The 25,466-nt window shown below is 41.8% G+C and overlaps 1 protein-coding gene across 8 annotated transcripts in view; it reads right to left on the bottom strand.

The window, feature by feature from the left end:
* The window catches only part of FER (FER tyrosine kinase), a 268,182-nt gene that overhangs the window by 112,489 nt on the left and 130,227 nt on the right, over positions 1–25,466 (bottom strand). For all 8 annotated transcript variants that reach the window (XM_061623654.1, XM_061623709.1, XM_061623700.1 and 5 more), the window contains exon 14: positions 980–1,036. In XM_061623654.1, coding sequence (XP_061479638.1) covers positions 980–1,036 — 57 coding nt within the window. The remainder of the gene's footprint in view (positions 1–979; positions 1,037–25,466) is intronic.

Raw genomic sequence — 25,466 nt, 5'->3', positions numbered from 1 at the left:
AGGGCTCCTTGGAGCTGTCCAAGGTTCTTGTTCTTATCTGCCTTCCATCTCACTTCACTTAACACTGCCTGCTTCCCCAGCCAGACTGAAGCTCCCATGGAACAGGACAGTGGGAGGATTTAGCTTCCCTTAATCAATTTATTTTTGTTTTACTATTATTATTTTCATTTATTTACCACCATTCCTAAAGGGAGCATTAAGCAGTGCAAAACATAGATAAATACAATCAATAATTATAATATCTAAATCAACAATTAAACCATGTTCCTTTTCTTTTAAAAAAAAATACTCTTGTCCAATTTTATACATGAATGGAGAAGGCACGTGCATAAATTACATATGGGTCCCTCTATGACTTCTACTAGTTTTGCCCTAAGTCAAGTATTTCCTTACAGGTTTCATAAAGCTGTTTTCTTAGATGCTTTGTAATATCTGTAGATATTTTATTTTTTTGTGAAGCTGCCCTGGGAATGCCAATTGGCCACTGAAAGGTGAGATATAAATTTCAGAAAACAAACAAAATCAGCAGTTGTGGCAATGGAAAAAATGGAAAGATAGGAAACTAATAATACATAGGAAGTTGGAAAGTTGATCACCTAAAAATATTAACTGCTGTGGCTTACTAATCTGATTATTATAATCTTTGCAAATGTTAACATTACATTCCAACACAAAGCTGTTTTAAAATTATTGAAAATTTAGGGCATGGTTTTATTTAAATTAAGCACTTTTCTGTCCTGTTAATCTCAATCTGAAATGCTTAATCTCTTGTCATTGAAAACAATAGGTCATAAAAGGGCTCAACTTTGGCTAGGACTTGCCCATTGTTTATCTGACAAAAATTTTAAATTCAACCAGTTTCTGCATTATGGTATGAAGAATGCTATCATATATAGAGTGGTGGAAGAAACCCATCATTTTCACAGCCATTAGTACACTGGGATGTTTTTTTCCTCATTAAATATAGATGATTACTTACTTTGCCCAGTAATTCTCCCAGTGTAACGTCTTCATGATTGAGAATCCATTTCTTATCCTGCAGCAAGAAACAAACACCAATGTTTAGTCTACAAAATACTGCATTTCCTATAAAATGTCTGGAAGCGAGCAGGAATAGGTCTAAAAGAATGATTCAGTGAGACTATTCAATCAACAACATACTAAGAATTTATAACCTCAAGAGTAAGATGCTACTCCACAACAGGATGTTAAAATCATGTTGAAGCAAATTCCTATCCTAAGATTAAGGCTTTGGTGTGATATTGTACACATAGAATTGCATCTTCTCCTTTATAAAACTCAGGATAAATCTACCACTTTTAAAAAAAATAAAACTTTCTTTAGTAATAAATATGTTAAGAAACTTTATTGTGCAGTTGGTATATATGTTGATGACTCAACGACATGGCATTTCTCTATCACATTAGAAAAATTGGTTCTTTTTCTATACAAATAGCTGAATATTACCATCTGCTAAATGTACTTGATGAAAACTCACATCACATTCCAGGAATATGTGGTAGGATAATAAAACAAACATCAATTACAACAGTGTACTAATGATCACTGATGCAAACATTCTATTATAGAATAGGCATTACATGACAGTGGCCGTTAGCTGTTTGAGAGTAAATATTTCAGCTGGCACAAATCTCTTTAGCTGAAACATTTGGCACAGATAATTATTACCCTGTCGTGGTATCAGTTATTTCTTTAAATATCTGTTTAACTTCTGGACACACAAAAACACCAGTACAAAAATTCAATATATAGTATGACACATCAATATGCTTTTCTGAAGCATCTCTTCACTATGCTCACAGGGGAAATTGAGGTTTGCAGTGACAGATTTTAACTAAGTACTTGACAGACCTGAAGAACAATGGATGAGTTTGTTGGTCGAACCTCAATTATAAAACTAATCACGACTAATTTGAGTAATTGTCTATTCAACAGGTGATTGCTAATGTAATATTTCTTTTTGACAAATGCAATTTCAGATATTAAATATCTGTCATTGAGATCAGTATTTGTTGTTAATCAATAAATAGCTATTTGGATTTTGAAACACTAAGCATTTTCCAACCAGTTTGTTCAACAAGCAATGTCTTCAGGTAGACATTTCTTTTGAAATTACTTATTTCTTATTTCTTCAAACTTAGGAGTTTCATTTCTAAGATGGCTCATTTTTCTAATAACCAGAAATGGTTGTATGATTCACTGCATCAGGTCATGATGTGGGAGACCAGGGTTCGAATCCCAACATAGCCATGAAGCTCACTGGGTGACCTTGGGCCAGTCACTGCCTCTCAGCCTCAGAGGAAGGCAATGGTAAACCACCTCTGAATACCGCTTACCATGAAAACCCTATTCATAGGGTCGCCATAAGTCGGGATCAACTTGAAGGCAGTCCATTTACATTTAAAAGAAAAAATGTCACTCACAAAGCACCCTTTCACAAAGCATTCTTCGCTCTTGATAGTCAGTAGGAGATATGGGGGTGTGGGACACTGTTAATTTTTCTGTATCTCTCAACAACATTCAGTACTATTTACCCTAGTATTTTCCTGGGCTACTAGTTTGTGATTAGGGGACATTACTTTACAGCTGTTTCATGCCTACCTAGCAAGAAGGTTTCAGAACATTACTTATCTCCCCAGATGTTTAACATCTACATGAACCTGCTGGGTGATACTGGGAGAGAACTGTGAGACAAAGTTCCCGAGTCAAGCTGCAAAATGAAATTCAAGTGTTCTTGAAAGCGCAGCTCAAACAATGCCCTAAGGCTTTTCTCCAATTAAAATCCAATCCAGCGAAGAATTCCTGACTTGTCTCTTCAATCTCCAAAGCACCCTCCCCACCCCAAAACATTCTCCTCCTTCACCTCTCCCAACATGCTGCCTTTGCAGCTAGTTTAGTTAAGGTCTAAAGGGGGATGGAAGAAAGATGTGTGTGGGGTGGTGGCTGACAGTGAAGGTATTTTGTGGATGGGGAAGGAAGGTATTTCTCAGAAAAATAGTTATTTCCCATTTTATCAGAAATAACAACCAAAGATGAGCGGTTGAGGACATTGAGCTCCTATTCATCTGATCCAAATCTGGCAATGGAATCAGTGTCTAGCATCGATAGCAGGCTGGGATAAGGGTGAATCAGCTTAATCTTAATCGAAACCAAATAGAATGGGTGTTCTGGTCAGCCTAAGAATAGGTGGGCTGCCTAATCTGGAGGAAGTCACACTCCTACTGAAAAAGCAGACTCGCCATTTAGAAGTGCTCCTGGATTATCAGGTTGCAATTACTGCCAGAACTGGCTGGCCACTAGTATACATGTAGGAAGAGTTTCAGGTCTGTGATGGCTTGCTACAGATGAGCTGCTCTAGAAGACCTCTGGGAGCTGCCACTGGTTCAAAATATGAGTCCAAATTATTATTCTGACTCAAACTAGATACTAGGTTCATATTACTCCCGCTGTAAAGTAAATAACTTCAATGGTTTCCAAGCTTAATTCATAAGAAAGTTTTGGGCGATTTTCATTTAAAGCCTTATATATAAATCTGAACAAAAACTGTCAGAATAAACTTTGGATGCAATCCCAATTTATCCCATTTAACCTTCAGAAGCATGCAAGTAGACAAGAAAACTTTCCTAACAGAATGATTCCTAAAGACCTGCCATTCTGCATCAAGCATCTCATCAGAAATGTTACACAAAGGAGAGGCTATCTGTTTTTAATTAATATACTTTAATTAAATACTTTAGAGAGAATGAGTTACCATAAGAATTAAAGCATTCACCTTCCTCCTAATTTTGTTTCAATTTTGTTTCAAAGTCATTCACTACATGGAAGGAAGAGGAATAAGAAGATTGACACTGAGCAGGGGAGCAGCATAAGCCCACTACAAGAAAAGCTAAGGGAGCTGACAACTCTTAGTAGAAAGGCTGTAGGCTGAATGCATAGATTCCTGGCATGAGCAAGTAACCTAGGGAGGTAGTGGTGGACCATCAGGAGGATTTATTAGATCAATGTACTATTTGAACTAAGGTTGTGCAAAGTAACTTAAGGGAGACTCGGTGCAGTACTTTAGAACTATCATTTCACGCAATATACAAATCTAGACCTTTGTTCTGTTTGACTTTAGTCAAACTGATTTTGCAGATTTAAATAGTATTTCAAGCAGTACCTGCAAAAAAAGTAGGAACTAGTTTCCAAGAGCCTAGTTACAATAGACATGTGCACAGCTGTTGCTGGCACCAACTGATATCAAGAGCAATGAGTACTACATTTCCTGAGCCCTCATGTCCACAAATGTTCTTAAATCATCAAGGGCTTCTCTTCCTCCCCCCTTTTAAAGTGTACATATGCACTATTATTATGCAGACCATTAAAAAAGAACAGTGCTTCCTAAGTCACTGGTAAGGAACCACACACACACAATAGTTTTTAATAATCTTTTTAGTAAGTATGGGGTGTGTATTTATCCATTACTTACCATGCACTTGTTTTAAAAGGTGACAAAATTAGTGCAATTCCCATAACAATGCACACTTTCAAGAACACTTACAAAAAAATCCTTCCCTGGCTTTGGCTGCTGTTGTTACTGAAGAGATAAATATTCAAATAATGCATAATGCCGAAAAGTAATAAAAGAAAAATTAAAGAACTTTCTAAAAAAGTAAGTACCGTTAAAGTTAATAGTGTATTAAAATGGGGGGGATCATTTCAGCTGGATGTCACAAAGGATTCTCTAATGGCAGAGCATCTACTTTGCATACAGACGGTACCAGCTTCAATCTCTGGTATCTCCAGGCAGGGCTTAGGAGACAGACTCCTGCCTGGAAACCCTGGAGAGCTGCTGCCAATTAGTGTAGACAATACGGAGCTAGATGGACCAGTGTTCTGACTCGGAATAAGGCGGCTTCCTACACTAAGGATCAGTTAGCCTCTGCTTTCCAGCACTGTGATGAGGAAAGACCCCGTCACCTATATACTGTCCCTTGTAGCAGTCACTCTGTGTTCTTGTTGCTCCATCAGAGTGACTAGAAATCTACCATTGAAAAAGATTCAAAGTAACTTCCTTGAAAAAGTAAGTAACATTTTCTTTGCAGTACTAACCTGATGTTTTTTTAGAGTGGAAATAAAAATTGCAAGCAGCAAGAATGTACTGAAATGAAAATGAACAGATTCTAATATATTTCCACATTTTAAGCCATTGGTGAATAACTTTTTAAAATTACTGACAACACGACATTTCAAAGACTTGTTTATAAAGAATGTATCTGATATATAATCCTTCAGAGGAATAATTAAACAAAATGACACTACAAACTGCAATCAAATCAGCTGTCAGAGGGTGTTACCACTATCTATATTAGCACATTAATCATTACCTGTGTTTTTCTTCCCTTTGCAAGCCTTTCAGTCAAGACTGCTTTATTATACAAGCTTTGCACATTTGTTCTAGTCAATTTTTTCAGTCCTAGCAAATATCTCCATGCTAAAGGATTATTCAAAATTTCATCTGCTTCCTCAGTAATGCTCTCATGTGTGCTTAAAAACCACTCTCTATTGATGCATTTATGCAAATGTTGCTGCTTGTTAAAGTCAGTTTCCCAAGCCATCAGTAAATGAACATTATTTCAGTGGTCTATCAATTAATTCCATTATCCATGAGTTGTCTTGAATAGAATGACTATGTAGGCATCCTATTTTATATGCATGGATTGATTTTAGGCACACTAAATTATAGTGCAGACTTTTTTTCCCTTTAAGAGTACCTCTGTTTTCCCAAGACAACATAATAATATCTCTTCTTGCACCATAACTACTAGAAATTAATCAGAGTAACTACAAAGTCTAAATACAAGGCTCTTATTTCAGTCTGTCTTGCCACTTTGAACCCATAAACCAACATTGCCAAGTTTGCTTTAAAATGTTCAGTTCGGCTACTAAGCATTATTTAAATCCAATGACTTTGCATACATTTGAGCATGTACTGATGTCTCTCTTCTTATTCACCATCCTCTAGGTGATAGAGAAACCCAAATAATGGTCCATCATTAGACAATTTATTTCTCCATCTGCTTGGTGATACATTCTTATTGTGGGTGAACTTACAGGAAATTATGAAAATGCCATCATTAGGAAGACAAAAGGACAAGACAGGATGACAAATAAGAGGCAGTGATGGGTTAAAGTTGTGCCACCAGAGAATTAAAGAAAAGGGGGAAGATGAGGGTGGCGGCCTGAGAATATAATGTTGGAAACAGAGATGGGCAATTTATCAATATTTCATTATAGGAGAAACACAGACTGTCCCCTCCCCATCTTTTTCACCTGCTCCCTGGCTCATCAGACAGAACTCCTCCCCGCCCCTTCTTGGTAAAACAAAAGAGGAGATGGGACCAGCATAGGCGCTCCTTAGAACTTGTTGAAGAGAAAGATCCTGGAACAAAGTTGGATGTGAAAGGACGGAAGCACAAACAAAGAAGAAGAAAAGGGGAGTGGACAGTTGTAATAGTCAAGACCAGAGTTTAAGCCACAGTGCAAGCAAAGAAGGTGTGGACTTCTTCAGTAGGGGAAAGGCAACAGGAACTGACAACAGACAGACTGCCAACAATCCTTTGCTTCCAATGTTGAAAGATAAAGCCAACTTTTTGTGTCTGGTCAACAAGGAAGACATGGAGAGTAATCAAGAACAAGGTGGCTTGTGTAGGAAGATGGAAAGTTCAATTGTGGACAATTGTGCAATGCTAAAATATCTGACATGCACCAGACAAGTAGGATGAAAGGTTCAAGCCTGGATGAACTGATCCTTTTGCTCTGCCCACCCACCTGAGTGTTGCCCTGAGTCTGAGATATTCAGCCACACAGGTCAAGATGATCCTTTGATGCTCAGGAGAAATGTTTGGGGTGTGGGAAGGGCAGCAGTGATAAGAACAAAAGAACATAATGAGGGCCTGCTGGATCAGGCCACTGGCCCATCTAATTCAGCATCCTGTTCTGGCAGTGGCCAACCAGATACCTATGGGAAGCCTGCAAGCGAGATTTCAGTGCAACAGCAGTCTCCCCTCCTGTGCTTTCCAGAAACTGTTATTCATAGAAGCATACTGCCTCCAACCATGGACGTAAAGCATAGCTATCATGGCTAGTAGCAGTGGGCATGCAGGAATGAAAAAACTCCCCTTCTGCAAGCTTCCTTCAACCACTTTTAAGGTTGTGCATTGATAGCTGAGAGCCCCTCCCCCAAGGCCAGTGACACTCAACAGCAGCAATGCATGTGGCAACTACCAGCAGAGATCAAACCATGCAGTTTGTTATTCTGAAATTTTCCACACAGTTCCCATCTGTCATTCAGCTATTCCAGGCATTCTCTAAACTGTCCCCACAACCTAGGCCTTTTTAGCTATTCCTCCCCAAATCAGGCACCAACACCAACTTCCTATATTTCTATTTTTTCCAAATCATTGAAGAACATTCACTCTCATTTGCTCAAATCCTACTGCAGTAATGTCACCACCAGTAATGTGATCTAATATGTTGCTAATGGGTCAGCTTGACTTTCTGACATTAAGTTTTGTGATTCTGTTGTAATATAGCACTGTGCATTTTAAAAACTATGCAAACTCACTATGATTTCAAAAGGTGACAAGCATATATTTTCCCAGTCTAACAAAACTGTGGTAAAAATAAAAGTGAGTTACAAAGACCATGGAAGCCTTTCTTCCAAAAAACACGTACTTCTTTCTTCTCAAGAATGTCTTCATATTACATTAGAGAATCTGTTCAACTGAAAAGAGAGGGGAAGGAAGAAAGATATCAGAAGGCAGCATGTATGGCCTCTTTTCTTTTCTTTTTCTTAGTTAAGAGTGCCAGTATGTTATCTTTTCCCCTTCACAAAAGGTAATTTAAAAATGGCTGCAGAGAAATACATTGAAAATGGGGGGGGTGTTTCCCTCAGTCTTCCACTGAAAAGTAGCAGGAAAACAATATACTCTAAGGCTGGGTGGGAGGGGGGAATCACATAATAAAGAAAAAAGAAAAGTCAATCTTCCATTTTCAATACTGGAAACAATTACAACTAATGCTTTTTTATGGGCATCAAAACCTTCACAGCACACCATTATTCATCGAAAGTAGATATTCAAATATCATTTATCAAAAGTTGCTGAAGCAGAGGAAGAAATGAAGGTGAATAACAGATGTATACCTGTTGATACAATCTGTTACGATGGAAATGAGAAATGATCTTGTTAGGGGAACTATTTAGTGTAGTGCCACCTACACTAGTATCTCTAAGAGCGCACATGAATTTCATGAACCATAAATTCAGTGTCTGAGGTCCTTCAGATGAAGTGCAAAAATGAAGATAGATAGCAGGAAAGATTTGTCATAAAAATGTATGTGTTATGAAGGAAGATTCAAAGAACAAAATCTTTCAAGGACTCTCAATAATTCATGGGACTAAGGAAACTGCTCCAGGAGCAGCTCTGCACCATCCTCATAAAGCCTATTGCCATTATCTTTGCTGAATTCATAAAAGATATGAAAAATAAAATGCAAATGATGCATTTTCACTGGCATGCACTAGTTGTTCTATTCTAAGTTTTATTCAGTAAGGAACATTGTGAACTACAATTTGTTATAGATCTAGGGCTCTGTTCAAAATTATCTAACAATACAAGCAAACTACACCAAAATATAGAGTTCTGGAATGCTTGGCATGTTGGATCTTCATCTCAATTGCTGAGGTTGACAGGCAGGCATATCAGTAGGGCAGAGTTTTTGGGTGCAATAATACCTTGGCCATATTGCACCATGCCCTAATTCAAAGCTTGAGCAGCCACCTCTAAGCTTTTAATCAGGTAGGGCATGAAGCTATCTTCTGTCAGCAAGCATGACCCACTAATTCCCAGGGTCGTAAGAGCACAAATAGTTTATTCTCTTCATAAACATGACGAAGGCATGCCAGCTTTAACATCTTCAACCAGAAAAGAAGTAAGGCTCACTTGGCACAGATCTGCTGATTCAGTTTGCAGAAAATGCTTGGCAAGCTTTTAGAAAATATGAATAGTTAAGCAATATTATGTTTAAGAACTCCTAAGAAAAATGCCACAAACTGAGTCCTTCAAACAAATCTGTGGGGATCCTAAAAGGGCTACATGGAACCATATAACAATACAATCTTACTCTTGGTGTTTACAAGTTGCAACCCAGGGCTGAGTAATTAATGGCCCAGTGAATGCAACATTAAGACTCAAGATCTCCCAGTTTACTTGTTACCTTCAACCTAAAGTGAGGAAGCACAAGAGCCTGATGTCCACTCCCAGGCTCACTCAGGGTAGAACCATAGGGACAAACTGGCACCTGAACAAACTCTTTGGTACAAACTTCCCACTCTAAAAAACACACGTACCTTTTTGAAACTGAACAGATGGATCCAATGCCTTTTATTTGATACAAAATAACTTTCTTTGATATCTTTCTCAGACCCTGGAAATTTGTCTTGAAACGAACATAATCATTTATTTCACTATATTTCATTTTAAGTTTCCAAATCAAAGTACCTAATTGTTCAGCTCTATTGTATACTCAATGAGAACCTAACAGCAGGCTAATAACAAAGGCTATTACAGAATGGTATCTTTGACAGGTTAAAAAAGGCAGTTTCAAGTGAAGAGTCAAAAACAAACACTTCACCTTCCTGGCTCTACTGTTTCCATGACATCATTCTACATTCTATGTTGAAACAGCATATGGTAAACGGTGCCCAGTTTTTTTTTTAATAGCACACTTGCAAAGCTATTGTCAAGCCCATATTGGAGTTCAGGCCATGGAAGCTGGTTCCAAAGCAGAGCTACCAATATCAAACACTTCATGTTTAGTAGGCCTACAAACATTTCATAGTTATCCTATTCTTTTTGTTGCATCTGTATTTAAAAATAAAAGTGTTGCCTCTCTCCACTCCTCTCCTCCAATCACTACCATTCAGAAATAGTTCTGTAGGCTGACCAGAAGTCGAGAAAACTACAGGATTGCCAGGAGGCTGACAAGCACATTCTGTACATGTGCCAGATAGCAACAAACCCTTTGACAAGCAAGAACATTTCTGTCCAGTCTGTTCCTGACTACAAGGAGCAAAGAGACAGATTGGAAAAATCCAGTGTCTTCACAAAATCATTCTGCAAAGAACAGTCACATGTAAGCAGCCCTACAAGGCATTCCTTGTCTCACTGACACCAATGATGCTTGAGTTCTCCTGGAATTGGCAGGGCAGGTAATATAGACAACCCAACAGCACACTATGAGAGTTCCTGTGCAGTCTGTGGAGGTCTTAGCATACAAATAACCACTAAACCAGGAGTGGGGAATATTTTTGGCCCAGCAGTCCATGTCTTTTATCTCTCCCCACCCCCACAGGTCAACTTTGACAGGTGGGTGGGATCACCCATTGGTCAGTCATTCGATTTCACAATGGCATCAGGTGATTGAGAGGTGGATGGTCCCACCTAACTCTCAAAGTTGGCCCATGGGAGTGGGATGAGGAGATAGTAACCAGACAGGATTGAACTCCCTACCCATCAGGTGACGAGTGGGGAGTATAATCCTACTTTCTGTAGGGATCTACTGTGCAAGCAGCCAAATTCAGCCACATCTGTACCTGTCCCACATCCGACTTCACATATGTCAGGTGTGGGGCAGGTCGGCATGGTTTCAAGAAAATGGCCTCATGCACCAAATGGGGATGGCAGGACAAACTGGCCTATAGGCCAGAGGTTCCCCACCGTTGACCTAAACTATTTGGGATCTTGCACAAGGAGAGAGACTGTAAGATTTCATTTGTATAGGAAAACTCTTGGGAGCTGGGTACATGAAAGACAATCTTCTTCCATATTTACCTCCCTATCTATTATCATTCAAGGACCTTCTCTGGCTTTCTTGACTTCTGAATTGGGCAGGTGATGACGGATGAAAGGGTCTTTTTAAATATGGACTCCTTGTTCAAGAATGCTTTCCCTGTGAACACTCTGTTTTATTTTCTGCACCATTTGAATTTTAATGTGAACTTACCAAATTTGCACATTTGCACATCTTTGAATTTTGTGATGCAGTTCTTCAGCCAAAGAATGCATAAAATGGGTATATTAGTGAAAAGTACATATATTTGTGAAATAACAAAAATGCAGTCTTTTGGGGAAATAGTTTGCAAAAATGTATATACTAGAGAAAATGTGCAGTTTTAGGATAAATGAAAATGAAAATGCATACAAATTTTCTTGCAGACTTTTTTTTAAAAAAGTGCAACCTTATGCTGCAATGAGGCAAATGAAGTTTATAATCTGGAAAGTAACAAACTGAAAAAAATAAGTTTCTTCTATCCCTAGCCAAGATATCTTTAAAAAAAAAAGAAAATCCTAGGCATTTCTAAACGTCAGTTGACTCTTGTAATCTTGTTTCCCATACGAGTTGTTGTTTAAACTGGAACTATGCTTTCTTTATTTTATTATTTTAATTATATTTATTTGATTATGTGCTGCCATGAGATGTTTGCTAGAAGAGCAGGACAAAAAAATGGTTATATCAATTAGATGGAGCCTGCAAGATGTCTTGATTGACATGGTCATCAGAGACATTTTGGAATAAAACCAGAGCCTCATAAAAGAGGACCATTTCTCCTTGTGTGTCTTAACAAAATGAGGATCAAAGATGGGATTTGCTGACTGTCCAGACTGATAACTTCAAAAACAAATTGAGTCCTCTGGGGAGAGCAGCCTGGGGGAAACGGTGGCTATTGGCTCAAAGGGCTTTCCCACCAGATGCATCAATGAAAGAAAAAGATTCTTTGGAATCACTGAACATCTCACCAGGGGACAGAAATGAGTTTTTCCATGAGGACACCACACAGGAAAAGACTGAAGCCTCAATCAGCATGTGCTCAACCATTCAATGATAAGTAAAAGCCATCAAGGAAGAGAGGAAGTGATTATTCCTCTCCTGAAAGAACCTATATCTTAGGAGACAGATCCTAGGAGAAGGAAGCCCATAGAAAGCTAGTTTTCAACACCACCCTAGCAGGAAAGCTTCAGGGGACACTGTAAACAAGGCTAAATTCCAGTCGGAGAGAAGGGGGAAAAGGAAACTCCACCGACACATACAGGGAGAGAGTCAGCTCAGTCCTTGCTAAAAAGGGCAGCTTCAGCCTTCCTGAAACACAACCACAAGCTCTGTTTCCCTAGGTTAAAGAAAGGTCAGGCTGTTCTAGGTGGGAAAACAACAAACACAAAAGACTTGCCTGGAAGGTGCAGCCCCTCGATTAGATTAAAAGCAGCCAAAAGCTTAAACAGCCCCGCCCCTCGCTCAGGAAGAAAGGAAGTCTGAGAGAATACTAAAGTGTTAAGCCCCAGCTGATAGCCATCAGCCTCAAGTAACACATCATTGGCTGGCAGCAGTAGCTGGGAGGAACCAGCCACACATATAAAGTCAGAGCACCCTAGCGAGGGAGCCTGCTCCATGAGCTAGAGGGAGCCCCAGCTGACGAAGCGTCAAGGCCCCAGCTGACGAAGCGTCAAGGCCCCAGCTGACGAAGCGTCAAGGCCCCAGCTGACGAAGCGTCAAGGCCCCAGCTGACGAAGCGTCAAGGCCCCAGCTGACGAAGCGTCAAGGCCCCAGCTGACGAAGCGTCAAGGCGAGTTAAGCAGCAGAGCGAAAAGAGGGTAAGTAGCTCCCATTTATTCCATTATTTAATTGAAGTAAAACAGCTCAGAGCAATAAGTAATAAGGGCAGCCCAAGGTCACCCTGAGCTAGGAGCCAAATCCTGAAAGAACCTATATTTTAGGAGACAGCCCCAGCTGACAAAGCGTCAAGGCCCCAGCTGACAAAGCGTCAAGGCGAGTTAAGCAGCAGAGCGAGTTCGGCAGCAGGGCGAGGAGGCCAGGGCCCCCCACTCTGCCCATCTGTTCCCTGACCTCAACTAAACCGCAGTCTCCAACCCATTGACGTAATAAACCTTAAACAAAACTATGCAGGTAAGAAGCCAGCAGGGGTGTGGGGGCTTTCCAGTGTTTTGCACTGCCTGCAGCATGTACGACTATCTGCCTGTTGGACAGAAGTCATGGGTGTGCTCTCGGTGCAATGAGCTCCTGGCTCTCCGGGAACGACTTCATTTCCTTGAGGCCAAGGTGGCGGACCTGGAAAAGCTGAGAGAGGCAGAGAGGTGTGTGGAGGAGGCCTTCAGGGACGTTATAGCTGTGTCCCACTCCAACGATGATAGCTCTCCTGCTATCATGGACAACGATGGTCTCGGGGAAGGAGAGCATCCAGCTGAGGAAGAGGGAAACGATCCCTTAGAAGGGACCCATTCCTTGGGGGATGAGCAGCTATCCTCTCGTGCCGAGGATATATCTCCAGGGGCTGGAGGGATCCTTGTAGTGGGTGATTCGATCATTAGGAACATAGACAGTGGGGTGTGTGATGGGCGTGTAGACCGCAAGGTGTTTTGCCTGCCTGGTGCGAAGGTTGCGGATATCGCCCGTCGTTTAGATAGTTTGGTAGACAGTGCTGGGAAGGAGTCAGTGGTCGTGGTGCACGTTGGCACCAACGACATGGGGAAATGCAGCCGTGAGGTCCTGGAAGCAAAATTTAGGTTGCTAGGTAGGATGCTGAAAGCCAGGACCTCCAAGGTGGCTTTCTCTGAAATGCTACCGGTTCCACGCGCAGGACCAGCCAGACAGGCCCAGCTTCGCAGTCTCAATGCGTGGATGAGACGATCATGTCGGATGGAAGGGTTCGGATTTGTTAGGCACTGGGGAACATTTTGGGACAAGCCGGGCCTGTACAAAAGGGACGGGCTCCACTTGAACCAGAATGGAACCAGACTGCTGGCACTTAAAATTAAAAAGGTAGCAGAGCAGCTTTTAAACTCACTGAGGGGGAAACCCGACAGGAGCTGAGAAAGGTCCGGTTCGGAATAAACCTCCCCCCTGGGATAAAAACCAAAGAAATGATGAAATTTTAAAAGGGGTAGGCCTAGAAGTAGGCATTGTGAGAGCAGGGGCACAGGATATAAATTCAGAAGAGCAAAATTACCACAGGCCTAACCACAAGTGCCAAAGACACTTGAAGAGAGACACTGCTTACAAGTGCCTGTACGCTAATGCTAGGAGCCTCCAAACCAAGATGGGAGAACTGGAGTGCTTGGTCTTAGAGGAGAGCATTGATATAGTGAGCATAACGGAGACCTGGTGGAATGGAGAAAACCAGTGGGATACGGTTATCCCTGGATATAAATTATATCGGAAGGACAGGGAAGGACGTATTGGTGGCGGAGTCGCTCTATACGTGAAAGAAGGCATTGAATCCAGCAAGCTCGAAACCCCAAAAGAGGCAGACTCCTCCACAGAATCGTTGTGGGTGGTGATACCGTGCCCCAGGAGGGACTTAATACTGGGAACGATCTATCATCCCCCTGATCAAAATGCTCAGGGAGACCTGGAGATGAGATATGAAATTGAGGAAGCATCCAAACTAGGAAATGTGGTAGTAATGGGTGACTTCAACTACCCGGACATAGACTGGCTGCATATGTGTTCCAGTCATGACAAAGAAGCAAAGTTTCTAGATATTCTAAATGACTATTCCCTAGATCAGTTGGTCATGGAACCGACCAGAGGGACGGCAACCCTGGACTTAATCCTCAGTGGGGACCGGGACCTGGTGCGAGATGTAAGTGTTGTTGAACCGATTGGGAGCAGTGACCACAGTGCTATTAAATTAAACATACATGTAACTGGCCAATTGCCAAGAAAATCCAACAAGGTCACATTTGACTTCAAAAGAGGAAACTTCACAAAAATGAGGGGATTGGTCAAAAGAAAGCTGAAAAACAAAGTCCAGAGGGTCACATCACTCGAAAATGCTTGGAAGTTGTTTAAAAACACTATATTAGAAGCTCAACTGGAGTGCATACCGCAGATCAGAAAAGGTACCGCCAGGGCCAAGAAGATGCCAGCATGGTTAACAAGCAAAGTCAAGGAAGCTCTTAGAGGCAAAAAGTCTTCCTTCAGAAAATGGAAGTCTTGTCCGAATGAAGAAAATAAAAAAGAACACAAACTCTGGCAAAAGAAATGCAAGAAGACAATAAGGGATGCTAAACAAGAATTTGAGGAGCACATTGCTAAGAACATAAAAACCAACAACAAAAAATTCTATAAATACATTCAAAGCAGGAGACCATCTAGGGAGACAATTGGACCCTTGGATGATAAGGGAGTCAAAGGTGTACTAAAGAACGATAAGGAGATTGCAGAGAAGCTAAATGAATTCTTTGCATCTGTCTTCACAGTGGAAGATATAGAGCAGATCCCTGAACCTGAACTAACATTTGCAGGAAGGGATTCTGAGGAACTAAGACAAATAGTGGTAACGAGAGAGGAAGTTCTAAGCTTAATGGACAATATAAAAACTGACAAATCACCGGGCCCGGATGGCATCCACCCGAGAGTTCTCAAAGAACTCAAAGGTGAAATTGCTGATCTGCTAACTAAAATATGTAACTTGTCCCTCGGGTCCTCCTCCGTGCCTGAGGACTGGAAAGTGGCAAATGTAACGCCAATCTTCAAAAAGGGATCCAGAGGGGATCCCGGAAATTACAGGCCAGTTAGCTTAACTTCTGTCCCTGGAAAACTGGTAGAAAGTATTATTAAAGCTAGATTAACCAAGCACATAGAAGAACAAGCCTTGCTGAAGCAGAGCCAGCATGGCTTCTGCAAGGGAAAGTCCTGTCTCAGTAACCTATTAGAATTCTTTGAGAGTGTCAACAAGCATATAGATAGAGGTGATCCAGTGGACATAGTGTACTTAGACTTTCAAAAAGCGTTTGACAAGGTACCTCACCAAAGGCTTCTGAGGAAGCTTAGCAGTCATGGAATAAGAGGAGAGGTCCTCTTGTGGATAAGGAATTGGTTAAGAAGCAGAAAGCAGAGAGTAGGAATAAACGGACAGTTCTCCCAATGGAGGGCTGTAGAAAGTGGAGTCCCTCAAGGATCGGTATTGGGACCTGTACTTTTCAACTTGTTCATTAATGACCTAGAATTAGGAGTGAGCAGTGAAGTGGCCAAGTTTGCTGACGACACTAAATTATTCAGGGTTGTTAAAACAAAAAGGGATTGCGAAGAGCTCCAAAAAGACCTCTCCAAACTGAGTGAATGGGCGTAAAAATGGCAAATGCAATTCAATATAAACAAGTGTAAAATTATGCATATTGGAGCAAAAAATCTTAATTTCACATATACGCTCATGGGGTCTGAACTGGCGGTGACCAACCAGGAGAGAGACCTCGGGGTTGTAGTGGACAGCACGATGAAAACGTCGACCCAGTGTGCGGCAGCTGTGAAAAAGGCAAATTCCATGCTAGCGATAATTAGGAAAGGTATTGAAAATAAAACAGCCGATATCATAATGCCGTTGTATAAATCTATGGTGCGGCCGCATTTGGAATACTGTGTACAGTTCTGGTCGCCTCATCTCAAAAAGGATATTCTAGAGTTGGAAAAGGTTCAGAAGAGGGCAACCAGAATGATCAAGGGGATGGAGCGACTCCCTTATGAGGAAAGGTTGCAGCATTTGGGGCTTTTTAGTTTAGAGAAAAGGCGGGTCAGAGGAGACATGATAGAAGTGTATAAAATGATGCATGGCATTGAGAAAGTGGATAGAGAAAAGTTCTTCTCCCTCTCTCATAATACTAGAACTCGTGGACATTCAAAGAAGCTGAATGTTGGAAGATTCAGGACAGACAAAAGGAAGTACTTCTTTACTCAGCGCATAGTTAAACTATGGAATTTGCTCCCACAAGATGCAGTAATGGCCACCAGCTTGGATGGCTTTAAATGAAGATTAGACAAATTCATGGAGGACAGGGCTATCAATGGCTACTAGCCGTGATGGCTGTGCTGTGCCACCCTAGTCAGAGGCAGCATGCTTCTGAAAACCAGTTGCCGGAAGCCTCAGGAGGGGAGAATGTTCTTGCACTCGGGTCCTGCTTGCGGGCTTCCCCCAGGCACCTGGATGGCCACTGTGAGAACAGGATGCTGGACTAGATGGGCCACTGGCCTGATCCAGCAGGCTCTTCTTATGTTCTTATGCTCTTATTATTGGCTTTAAGATTAAAAAAAGGTAAAAATCAAAGAATTTAAAAATCAAATGCAGTAGTAGGGTTGTGCTTAGTTCAATACCATTATCAGCCCTACTGGCTCCTTTGTTGTTGTTACGTGCCTTCAAGTCGATTACGACTTATGGCGACCCTCTGAGTCAGTGACCTCCAATAGCATCTATCGTGAACAATCCTGTTCAGATCTTGTAAGTTCACGTCTGTGGCTTCCTTTATGGAATCAATCCATCTCTTGTTTGGCCTTCCTCTTTTTTACTCCCTTCTGTTTTTCCCAGCATTATTGTCTTTTCTAGTGAATCATGTCTTCTCATGATGTGTCCAAAGCATGATAACATCAGTTTCATCATTCTAGCTTCTAGTGATAGTTCTGGTTTGATCTGTTCTAACACCCAATTATTTGTCTTTTTTGCAGTCCATGGTATGCACAAAGCTCTCCTCCAACACCACGTTTCAAATGAGTTGATTTTTCTCTTATCCGGTTTTTTCACTGTCCAACTTTCACATCCATACATAGAGATCGGGAATACCATGGTCTGAATGATCCTGACTTTAGTATTCAGTGACACATCTTTGCATTTGAGGACCTTTTCTAGTTCTCTCATAGCTGCCCTCCCCAGTTCTAGCCTTCTTCTGATTTCTTGACTATTGTCTCCATTTGGGTTAATGACTGTGCCTAAGGTACTGATAATCCTTGACAAGTTCAATGTCCTCATTGTCAACTGTAAAGTTACATAAATCTTCTGTTGTCATTACTTTAGTCTTCTTGATATTCAGCTGTAGTTCTGCTTTTGTGCTTTCCTCTTTAACTTTCATCAGCATTCATTTCAAATCATTACTGGTTTCTGCTAGTAGTATGGTATCGTCTGCATATCATAAATTATTGATATTTCTCCAATTTTCATGCCTCCTTTATCTTGGTCCAATCCCGCTGTTCGTATGATATGTTCTGCGTATAGATTAAATAAATAAGGTGATAAAATACACCCCTGTCTCACACCCTTTCCAACTGGGAACCAATCGGTTTCTCCATATTCTGTCCTTACAGTAGCCTCTTGTCCAGAGAATAGGATGCACATCAGAGCTCCTAAGACTACCTAATGGACAATTTCACCACAGTTAAGGAGGGTAAGGCCATATAAGGTGGTCCCAAATCATTCAAAGACCAAAACCAGCAATTTAAATGAGCCTAGAAACAACTAGGCGGCCAATGAAACTGGCACAGTATTGGGGTAATATGATCAGAATGCTTGGCCCCCACATACATTCCTGATGGTGGCATTCTGTACCAGTTGTAATTTCTGAACTGTCTTTAAAGATAGCCCTATGTAGAACTATTCATTACTGGAGTCTAGTAAGGATGTAAACAGGTTACACGTAAGTCGAACCAGGTCTATTCAGATAGAGACCTGACCTTCTCTCTGAGATATTGGACTGCCCTACAAATTTGTCAAAAAGCAAACACAATTTGGGTTGGTCTTTCACAGTCCAATCCACGTCCTGTGTAGCTTGGAAGAATTTGGTAATATGTGGCTCTCAGCATATAGTGTGTGGTCTCCTGCTCCCCTGGTGCATTCACTATAGCTGCCCAATTTCCCTGCTTTTTGAAGTTTGATAGAAATATCTGTGAGCTATAGATATGTTCTTAAACTGCAATTTTTGTGCCTATGAGTGAATTTCTCTGCTTTTTAATCTGGGAGGTAAGGAATGGGATACTGTGCAAGTTTGCCGAGAATGGATTGACCATTTGCATGCTTATTGAGTTCATTGGGATTTCCCTGCAATCATAGGGGATGGGGAGTGAAGGAGGAGTAGGAGGGAGGGGAGAAAGGGCGGAGGGAAGGAGGGGGATGGGAGCAGTAAGGAAGAGGGGAGGAAATGTTTGATCATTTGCATGCTTATTGAGTTCAATGGGATTTACTCCTATGTAACCATGGTTAGGATAGGGAAAACTGACCATGGGGGAGGAGCAGGGGGAGGGGAGAGGAGAGGGAAGAAGAAAGGGAGGGGAGAGGGGAGCGGAAGGTGGGGAGGGGGAAGGAGCAGATGGGAGGGGGAGGGGCAAAAGAAGGAGCAGGGGAGGGCAGGTTTGATCATTTGCATGCTTATTAAGTTCAATGGTATTTACTTCCGTGTAATCATGCTTAAGATAGGTAAAACTGAAAATGGGAAGGGGTAGGGGATTGGAGGGGAAGGGGAAGGAAGGGGCAAGAGGAAGGGGATAGGAGGAAGAAGGGAGGGTGGGTTTGATCACTTGCATTTTTTTTAGTTCAATGGGATTTATTTCTATGCGATCATGTTTGAAAATAGAAATGGACTGCCTTCAAGTTGATCCCGATTGATGGTGACCCTATGAATAGGGTTTTCATGGTAAACAATATTCAGAGGTGGTTTTACCATTGCCTTCCTCTGAGGCTGAGAGGCAGTGACTGGCCCAAGGTCACCCAGTGAGCTTCATGGCTATGTGGGGATTCGAACCCTGCTCATCCAGGTCGTAGTCTAACACTGTCCTGGGGGAGGGGGAGGGAGGGGGGAGGGAGGGGAGGAGATTGGGTGGGTGAGCACTGGGCAGAGAGGAAGCCCCTTTCCTTTCCAAAAGGAAAACATTGTGAACAGTATCATTGCTTTTCAGTGTTTCCCCCACCTTTTTATTCTACAGCAGGCACATGTAACCTGCCACCCAAATTTAAACCAAAGCCATCATTGGCCACACCCACACCAGGCCTTTATTTCACTTTGGACAGTCATGGGTTCTCTCAAAGAATCCTGGGAAGTGTAGTTAGTGAAGGGTGCTGAGAGTTGCTAGGAGACGTCGTGTTCCCCTCACAGACCTTCAATCAGAGTGTCTGACTGTTAAACCAGTCTGGCCACTGGAGCTCTGTCAGTGGAATAGGAGGCTCCTCTCAGCACCCTTCACAAATGACACTTCCCAGGATTCTCTGAGGGAAGCCATGACTGTCTTACGTGAAATCTAAGACTAGTGTCGGTGGGCCCCTTGATTAGGCAAGCCAAGCAGCTGTGAGTCTGGCTTTTAGAACACGGACAGTTGGTTCTTACTGAGCATGCCTGACATTATCATTCAGTTCAATGCAAAATTTATTAAATTAATTAAAAATGAGTGATGCATTTTTTTAACTTTTAAAGTCCAAAAGGCATCTGGGTTTTTTTCCCTCTCTCTTTAGACTTTGAACTCTCGATTCGTTCTGAATGTTTTGTTTATCTCCATGAAAATTGAGAGGGTTGTTAAGCAAGCATTTCTGAGTTCAGGACTATAAGTTTTGTAAGGTTTTGTTTTGAAATGAGCTTATGGGAAGTATCAGAATGGCATGGGGGTATTTTCAGTTTAACACTGCGGAATGTGAAAAATCCATGCTGGCTATAGTATACAGCCACTCTCATGGCTGTATAGTACACTTTTTATTATTTCAACCACTGGGTTCTATATGCTCAGGTTAAACTGTTGCACCAGTAGAAAATTAAGCAATTGAAATTGAAATTGAAACTTTATTTTTACCCCGCCCTTTTTCCAAACTGGAACTCAGGGCGGCTTACAAAGACAACTACATGTAGTTAAAAACATAGAAAAACATACAATTAAAATGCAATTAAACTATGCACAACCTTAAAACCGTAAAAGGCACTTAAAAATCTAAAAACAATTTAAAATAATACAAATAATAATATAAAACAATAAAACAAGCCTTGTAAAGCCCAATCCTAAACACCTTCTATCCCAAAAGCCTGTCGGAATAAAGAAGTCTTTACTTGCCGATGGAAGAATTGCAAGGAGGGGGCCATTCGTGCCTCCCTAGGAAGGGAGTTCCAGAACCTAGGAGCAGCCACCGAGAAGGCACTTGCGAGGGTGTTGGGACTGAGAGAAGGGCCTCTCCTGAAGATCTCAGGGCCCGGGCAGGCTTGTATAGGGAGATACGGTCTGACAAATAGCCTGGACCTGGGCCGTATAGGGCTTTAAAGGTCAAAAGCAGCACTTTGAATTGTGACCGGAAACAAACTGGCAGCCAGTGGAGCTGTTGTAACAAGGGAGTTGTATGGTCCCTGTAACCAGCCCCTGTTAATACTCTGGCTCCAGCTCTTTGTACCAGTTTAAGTTTCCGAACAGTCTTCAAAGGCAGCCCCATGTAGAGCACATTACAGTAGTCTAAATGGGATGTAACTAAGGCATGCATCACCATAGTCAAATCAGGCATTTCCAGGAACAGGCGCAGCTGGCGCGCTAGTCTTAAATGGGCAAAGGCACTCCTGGCCACGGCCAAGACCTGGGCCTCCAAGTTCAGGGCTGAGACCAGGAGCACACCCAAACTGTAAACCTGTGTCTTCAGGGGGAGTGTAACCCCATCCAGCACAGGCTGAATCCCTATTCCCTGATCTGCCCTTCGACTGACCAGGAGCACCTCTGTCTTGTCTGGATTTAGTTTCAATTTGTTTGCCCTCATCCAGTAGATCACTGATGCCAGGCACTGGTTCAGGACCAGGACAGCTTCCTTGGCTTTAGGTGGAAAGGAGAAATAGAGTTGGGTGTCATCCGCGTACTGATGGCACTGAACCCCAAACCCCCGGATAACCTCTCCCAGTGGTTTCATATAGATGTTAAATAACATGGGGGACAAAACTGAAACCTGAGGGACCCCATAGGTCAACGGCCAAGGAGTCGAACAGGAGTCCCCCAGCACCACCTGAGTTCATCCCTCCAGAAAGTAATGGAGCCATCGTAACACGGTGCCCCCAAGTCCCATCCCAGCAAGGCGGTCCAGAAGGATACCATGGTCAATGGTATCAAAAGCTGCTGAGAGGTCCAGTAGAACTAACAGGGACACACTCCCCCTGTCCAGCTCTCTGCGAAGGTCATCCACCAAGGCAACCAAAGCTGTCTCTGTCCCGTAACCAGGCCTGAAACCAGACTGAAATGGATCCAGATAATCCATTTCATCCAATAATCTATCAATCCAAAAAGCAAGTACTATTACCTCCAAATAAAAAAAAATACTTCTACATCTTTTTAGAATGTCCTTCGCCCTTCTCATTTAATCCTGGCCATTAAGTTTCCTAGCATCCAGGTTTGGATAAGACAGAACATCAAGTGGGATAGTTCTTTGGGGAATAATTATAATAGTTACCTGCAAAGGTAAAGTAAGAGAAGATGAAGGTAACTTAATTAATAGGCTAAGTCAGTGGTTCCCAACTTTTGTATGGGACCCCCTTTGTAAGTTCAAAAAATTTCATGACCTTCCCCCCATGCTAATTATAATTTTAGTCTCTGTTAATTGAAAAAAATGATCCATGGCAAAATCATATCTCCAAATATCCCTTTCCATAAAAAGCTCCCTGCAGACAGGGAGGTGCTGCTTTCTTTTCTTAATGCAAAGGTTCAATCAAATTGGGATCCCATTCCCTCCCCCCAACAATCTGAAGATGTACCGTCCTGTCTCCCAACACCAGTGGGTTACAGTGTTGGGCTAAGATCCAGGTTCAAATCCCCACCCAGCCATGTAGCCCACTGGGTGATCTTGGACCAGACACAGTCTCTCAGCCTGACCTATCTCACAGGGTTGGTGGAAGGATAAAATGGAAAGGTGGGGGGATCATGTACACCACCTTGAGCAACTTGGAAGAAATATAAATGCAATAATAATTCAATAAATAAAGAAATTTCAGCTGCGGTATGTGGACCCCAGCCTCAGCCAACCTGCTGAGCTTTTTAAAAATCATCATCTTCATCACCGTCATCATCATCAAGAAGCAACAATGTCACAATGGAGGGGATGCTAGAGTGTGAAGACAAAAGGGTGGATAGATTAAGGAGGGGGGTTAGTGCTTTTACGCTGTGGGATTATCATCAGAACTAATGATTTGGTCGGCGTACATTTAGGGAATGAGAATGTAGCAGAAGACAGATCAGCACACGCACACACACAAAGACACCTGTCCCTTCTGCAAGCATCTGCAGGTGTGCATGCATTTGGGCATGTGGGAGGGGGGAAACCTCAACTGCTGCAGCATCTTGGAGGGAGAGGTTGGGGGGCAAAATGTAGGTGGAAGAAAGGGGGGACACTGGCTCACACACTTGGCCTCAGAGATGGGGGGCAAGCAAGTCCTGAACTTCCTAATTGCTCCTTGGCTCCATCTGGGTGGCCTCGCAAATAAGAATAATTTTTAAAAGGAGGTGGAAGCAAAGTAGGAGTCAAGGAAGGAAGACAGGCTGGCTGCCAGGAAGGAAGGGTGAAAGCTGCCTTTCCTTGCAGCCTTGCTTCTTTTTGCTTTTTGAAAAGCCCTCTCTTCTCATTCTGAGTAAGGGCAGCAGCGGCAGTGCGAGGAGATGGAAATCGGGATAGTAATATCCTCTTCTTCCTGGTAGCACCTCCCTCAGCTTCCTCTGGCATCTGCTATGTGTTGCTATAAGCAGATGACTGTCCTCGGCGCACCTGAAAGCAGCTCTTGAGCTTCAGCAAAGTCCTCCCCTCAAGGGGGAGGTGTCATCTGCAGTGGTAATTGGAAGCAGACAGCATCCAGGGAGTGAAGACTTTTTTGAAAATAAAAATAAATAATTCATTTCTTTACTGATCATGCCCCCCTCTGGATTACTTCGCAGCCCCCTTGCGGGTCACAGCACCCAGGTTGGGAACCACTGGGCTAAGTAAAGATATATGTTCACTTGTGAAGTAGCATTATTTGTGATGTTCTTATTTAACTTCCATTTAACGAATGGGTTATTATATGCATAAAAGGAAGATTAAAAAACCAGTTGTTGTTTTATGGCTCTATAGATAAGAGTGAACAAGATTCCCAGCAAGCAGTCACACGAATTTCAATGAAGCAATCAAACTGTGGCTGTGTGATACACAACAGAGAATTAATCCTCTATATTCTCTATGTCTTATGCAGCAACTTTCTTCCCAAATTTTAACTAAACGTTAGGTATTAACATTAACTATTAAAAGAGCTTCACTACAAGAAAATACACTTCCACAAAAAATAAGGGTAAGGCAAAGCTGGTAAAATGACAGTTTAGCACATCTAGAGTTAGTTTGGCCAAGAAGGCAACAACTCTGCTATGCCAAGCCTTAACAGGTGCCTATTAACCATTGTCACTCTATGACTTTTTAGTTGTAGTCTACCCTCCCAGCCTGCACTTTTCATGGCTTGCTATATCCCAGTCCTACTCTGTGTTGTGTTCTATATGAAGTTCCAAACTCAATGCAGTAATTTAGAAAAGACATCTTATTATAGGCAAGCATGCATATATGTATAGCTCTCAACTAAACTTAACTTTAACTGACAAAGCTAACTGAAAGCCATTCTCCTAAGATTCTATTCATCTTACTGAAACATATATCATATCTCCCTTTTCACACACAACTCATTTTAAAATATGTATTATAACTTCTTACACCTACTACTTAAATCAGATATTTTATGTATCATAGTCAATTAACCATTTTGGTGGGACCCATGTGGGACATTATAACTCAGATCCTTGCCTTCCATTGTACTTTGTTGATCTCAACTCTTTTTTATGGTGTCCGATGTAGATTTGTCAGACCAGTAATCCTGACTCTTTAAAGAAGCGGATGGTGACACCAGTTGTAAATGTGTTCAATTTCTTCATATGCACAATCCCATTATCACCTTCCATCCAAAAGAATGTGGCACTACTTGCTTTGTTACTGTTACCATTATGCAATCTCACTCTTACTATTTTTATGCAATGCTGGTAACACTTCTGTCCCTCTGTCATAGTACATTTTCTTCTTACTTGTTCCCTCTCCGAAACTGCAATCTCAAACTTTTTGTTCTTTAATCTGAATCACCCCTAAACTTCCTCTAGTTCCTGTAGCAATTCCCAGTGTTGCTCTTCCTGATGATCCATCATAACTTCATATCCCTGCAAGCATGCCACATCATTCACCAGTTGAGCAACATTACTAGTGAATTTTTGCTTGCAAACTCTTGCAAGTAATGTTGCCCCTTACAGCAAACACATGTTGCTCCATAGGCTTGAAGTATTCATTCCACAACAGTATCTACAGAAAGCAGATCCAAGTGATAAACTTCCTTTTAATGACTGCCTGTTTACATATGCTAATCTTTTCTATAGGCACCTCCCACCTTTGACTCCTGCACCACTCTGAAACTTTGTTGGTTTAATTCTAATGCTTGACATAAGTGCATAGCTCTGTCCAATGTCAAGTCAGGCTCTTCCAACTAATGTCTTCCCAATACAGAATGGTTTATTCACAGCACAATCTTTTTATTAAAGAATCCCCCAGCTCTTTTTTTTAAAACTGTTAA

This window comes from Rhineura floridana, chromosome 1, assembly GCF_030035675.1.
Source record: "Rhineura floridana isolate rRhiFlo1 chromosome 1, rRhiFlo1.hap2, whole genome shotgun sequence".
Taxonomy (NCBI): Eukaryota; Metazoa; Chordata; class Lepidosauria; order Squamata; family Rhineuridae; genus Rhineura; species Rhineura floridana.
Note: the sequence above shows the minus strand (reverse complement) of the source record. Positions and strands in the feature narration are given on the sequence as shown.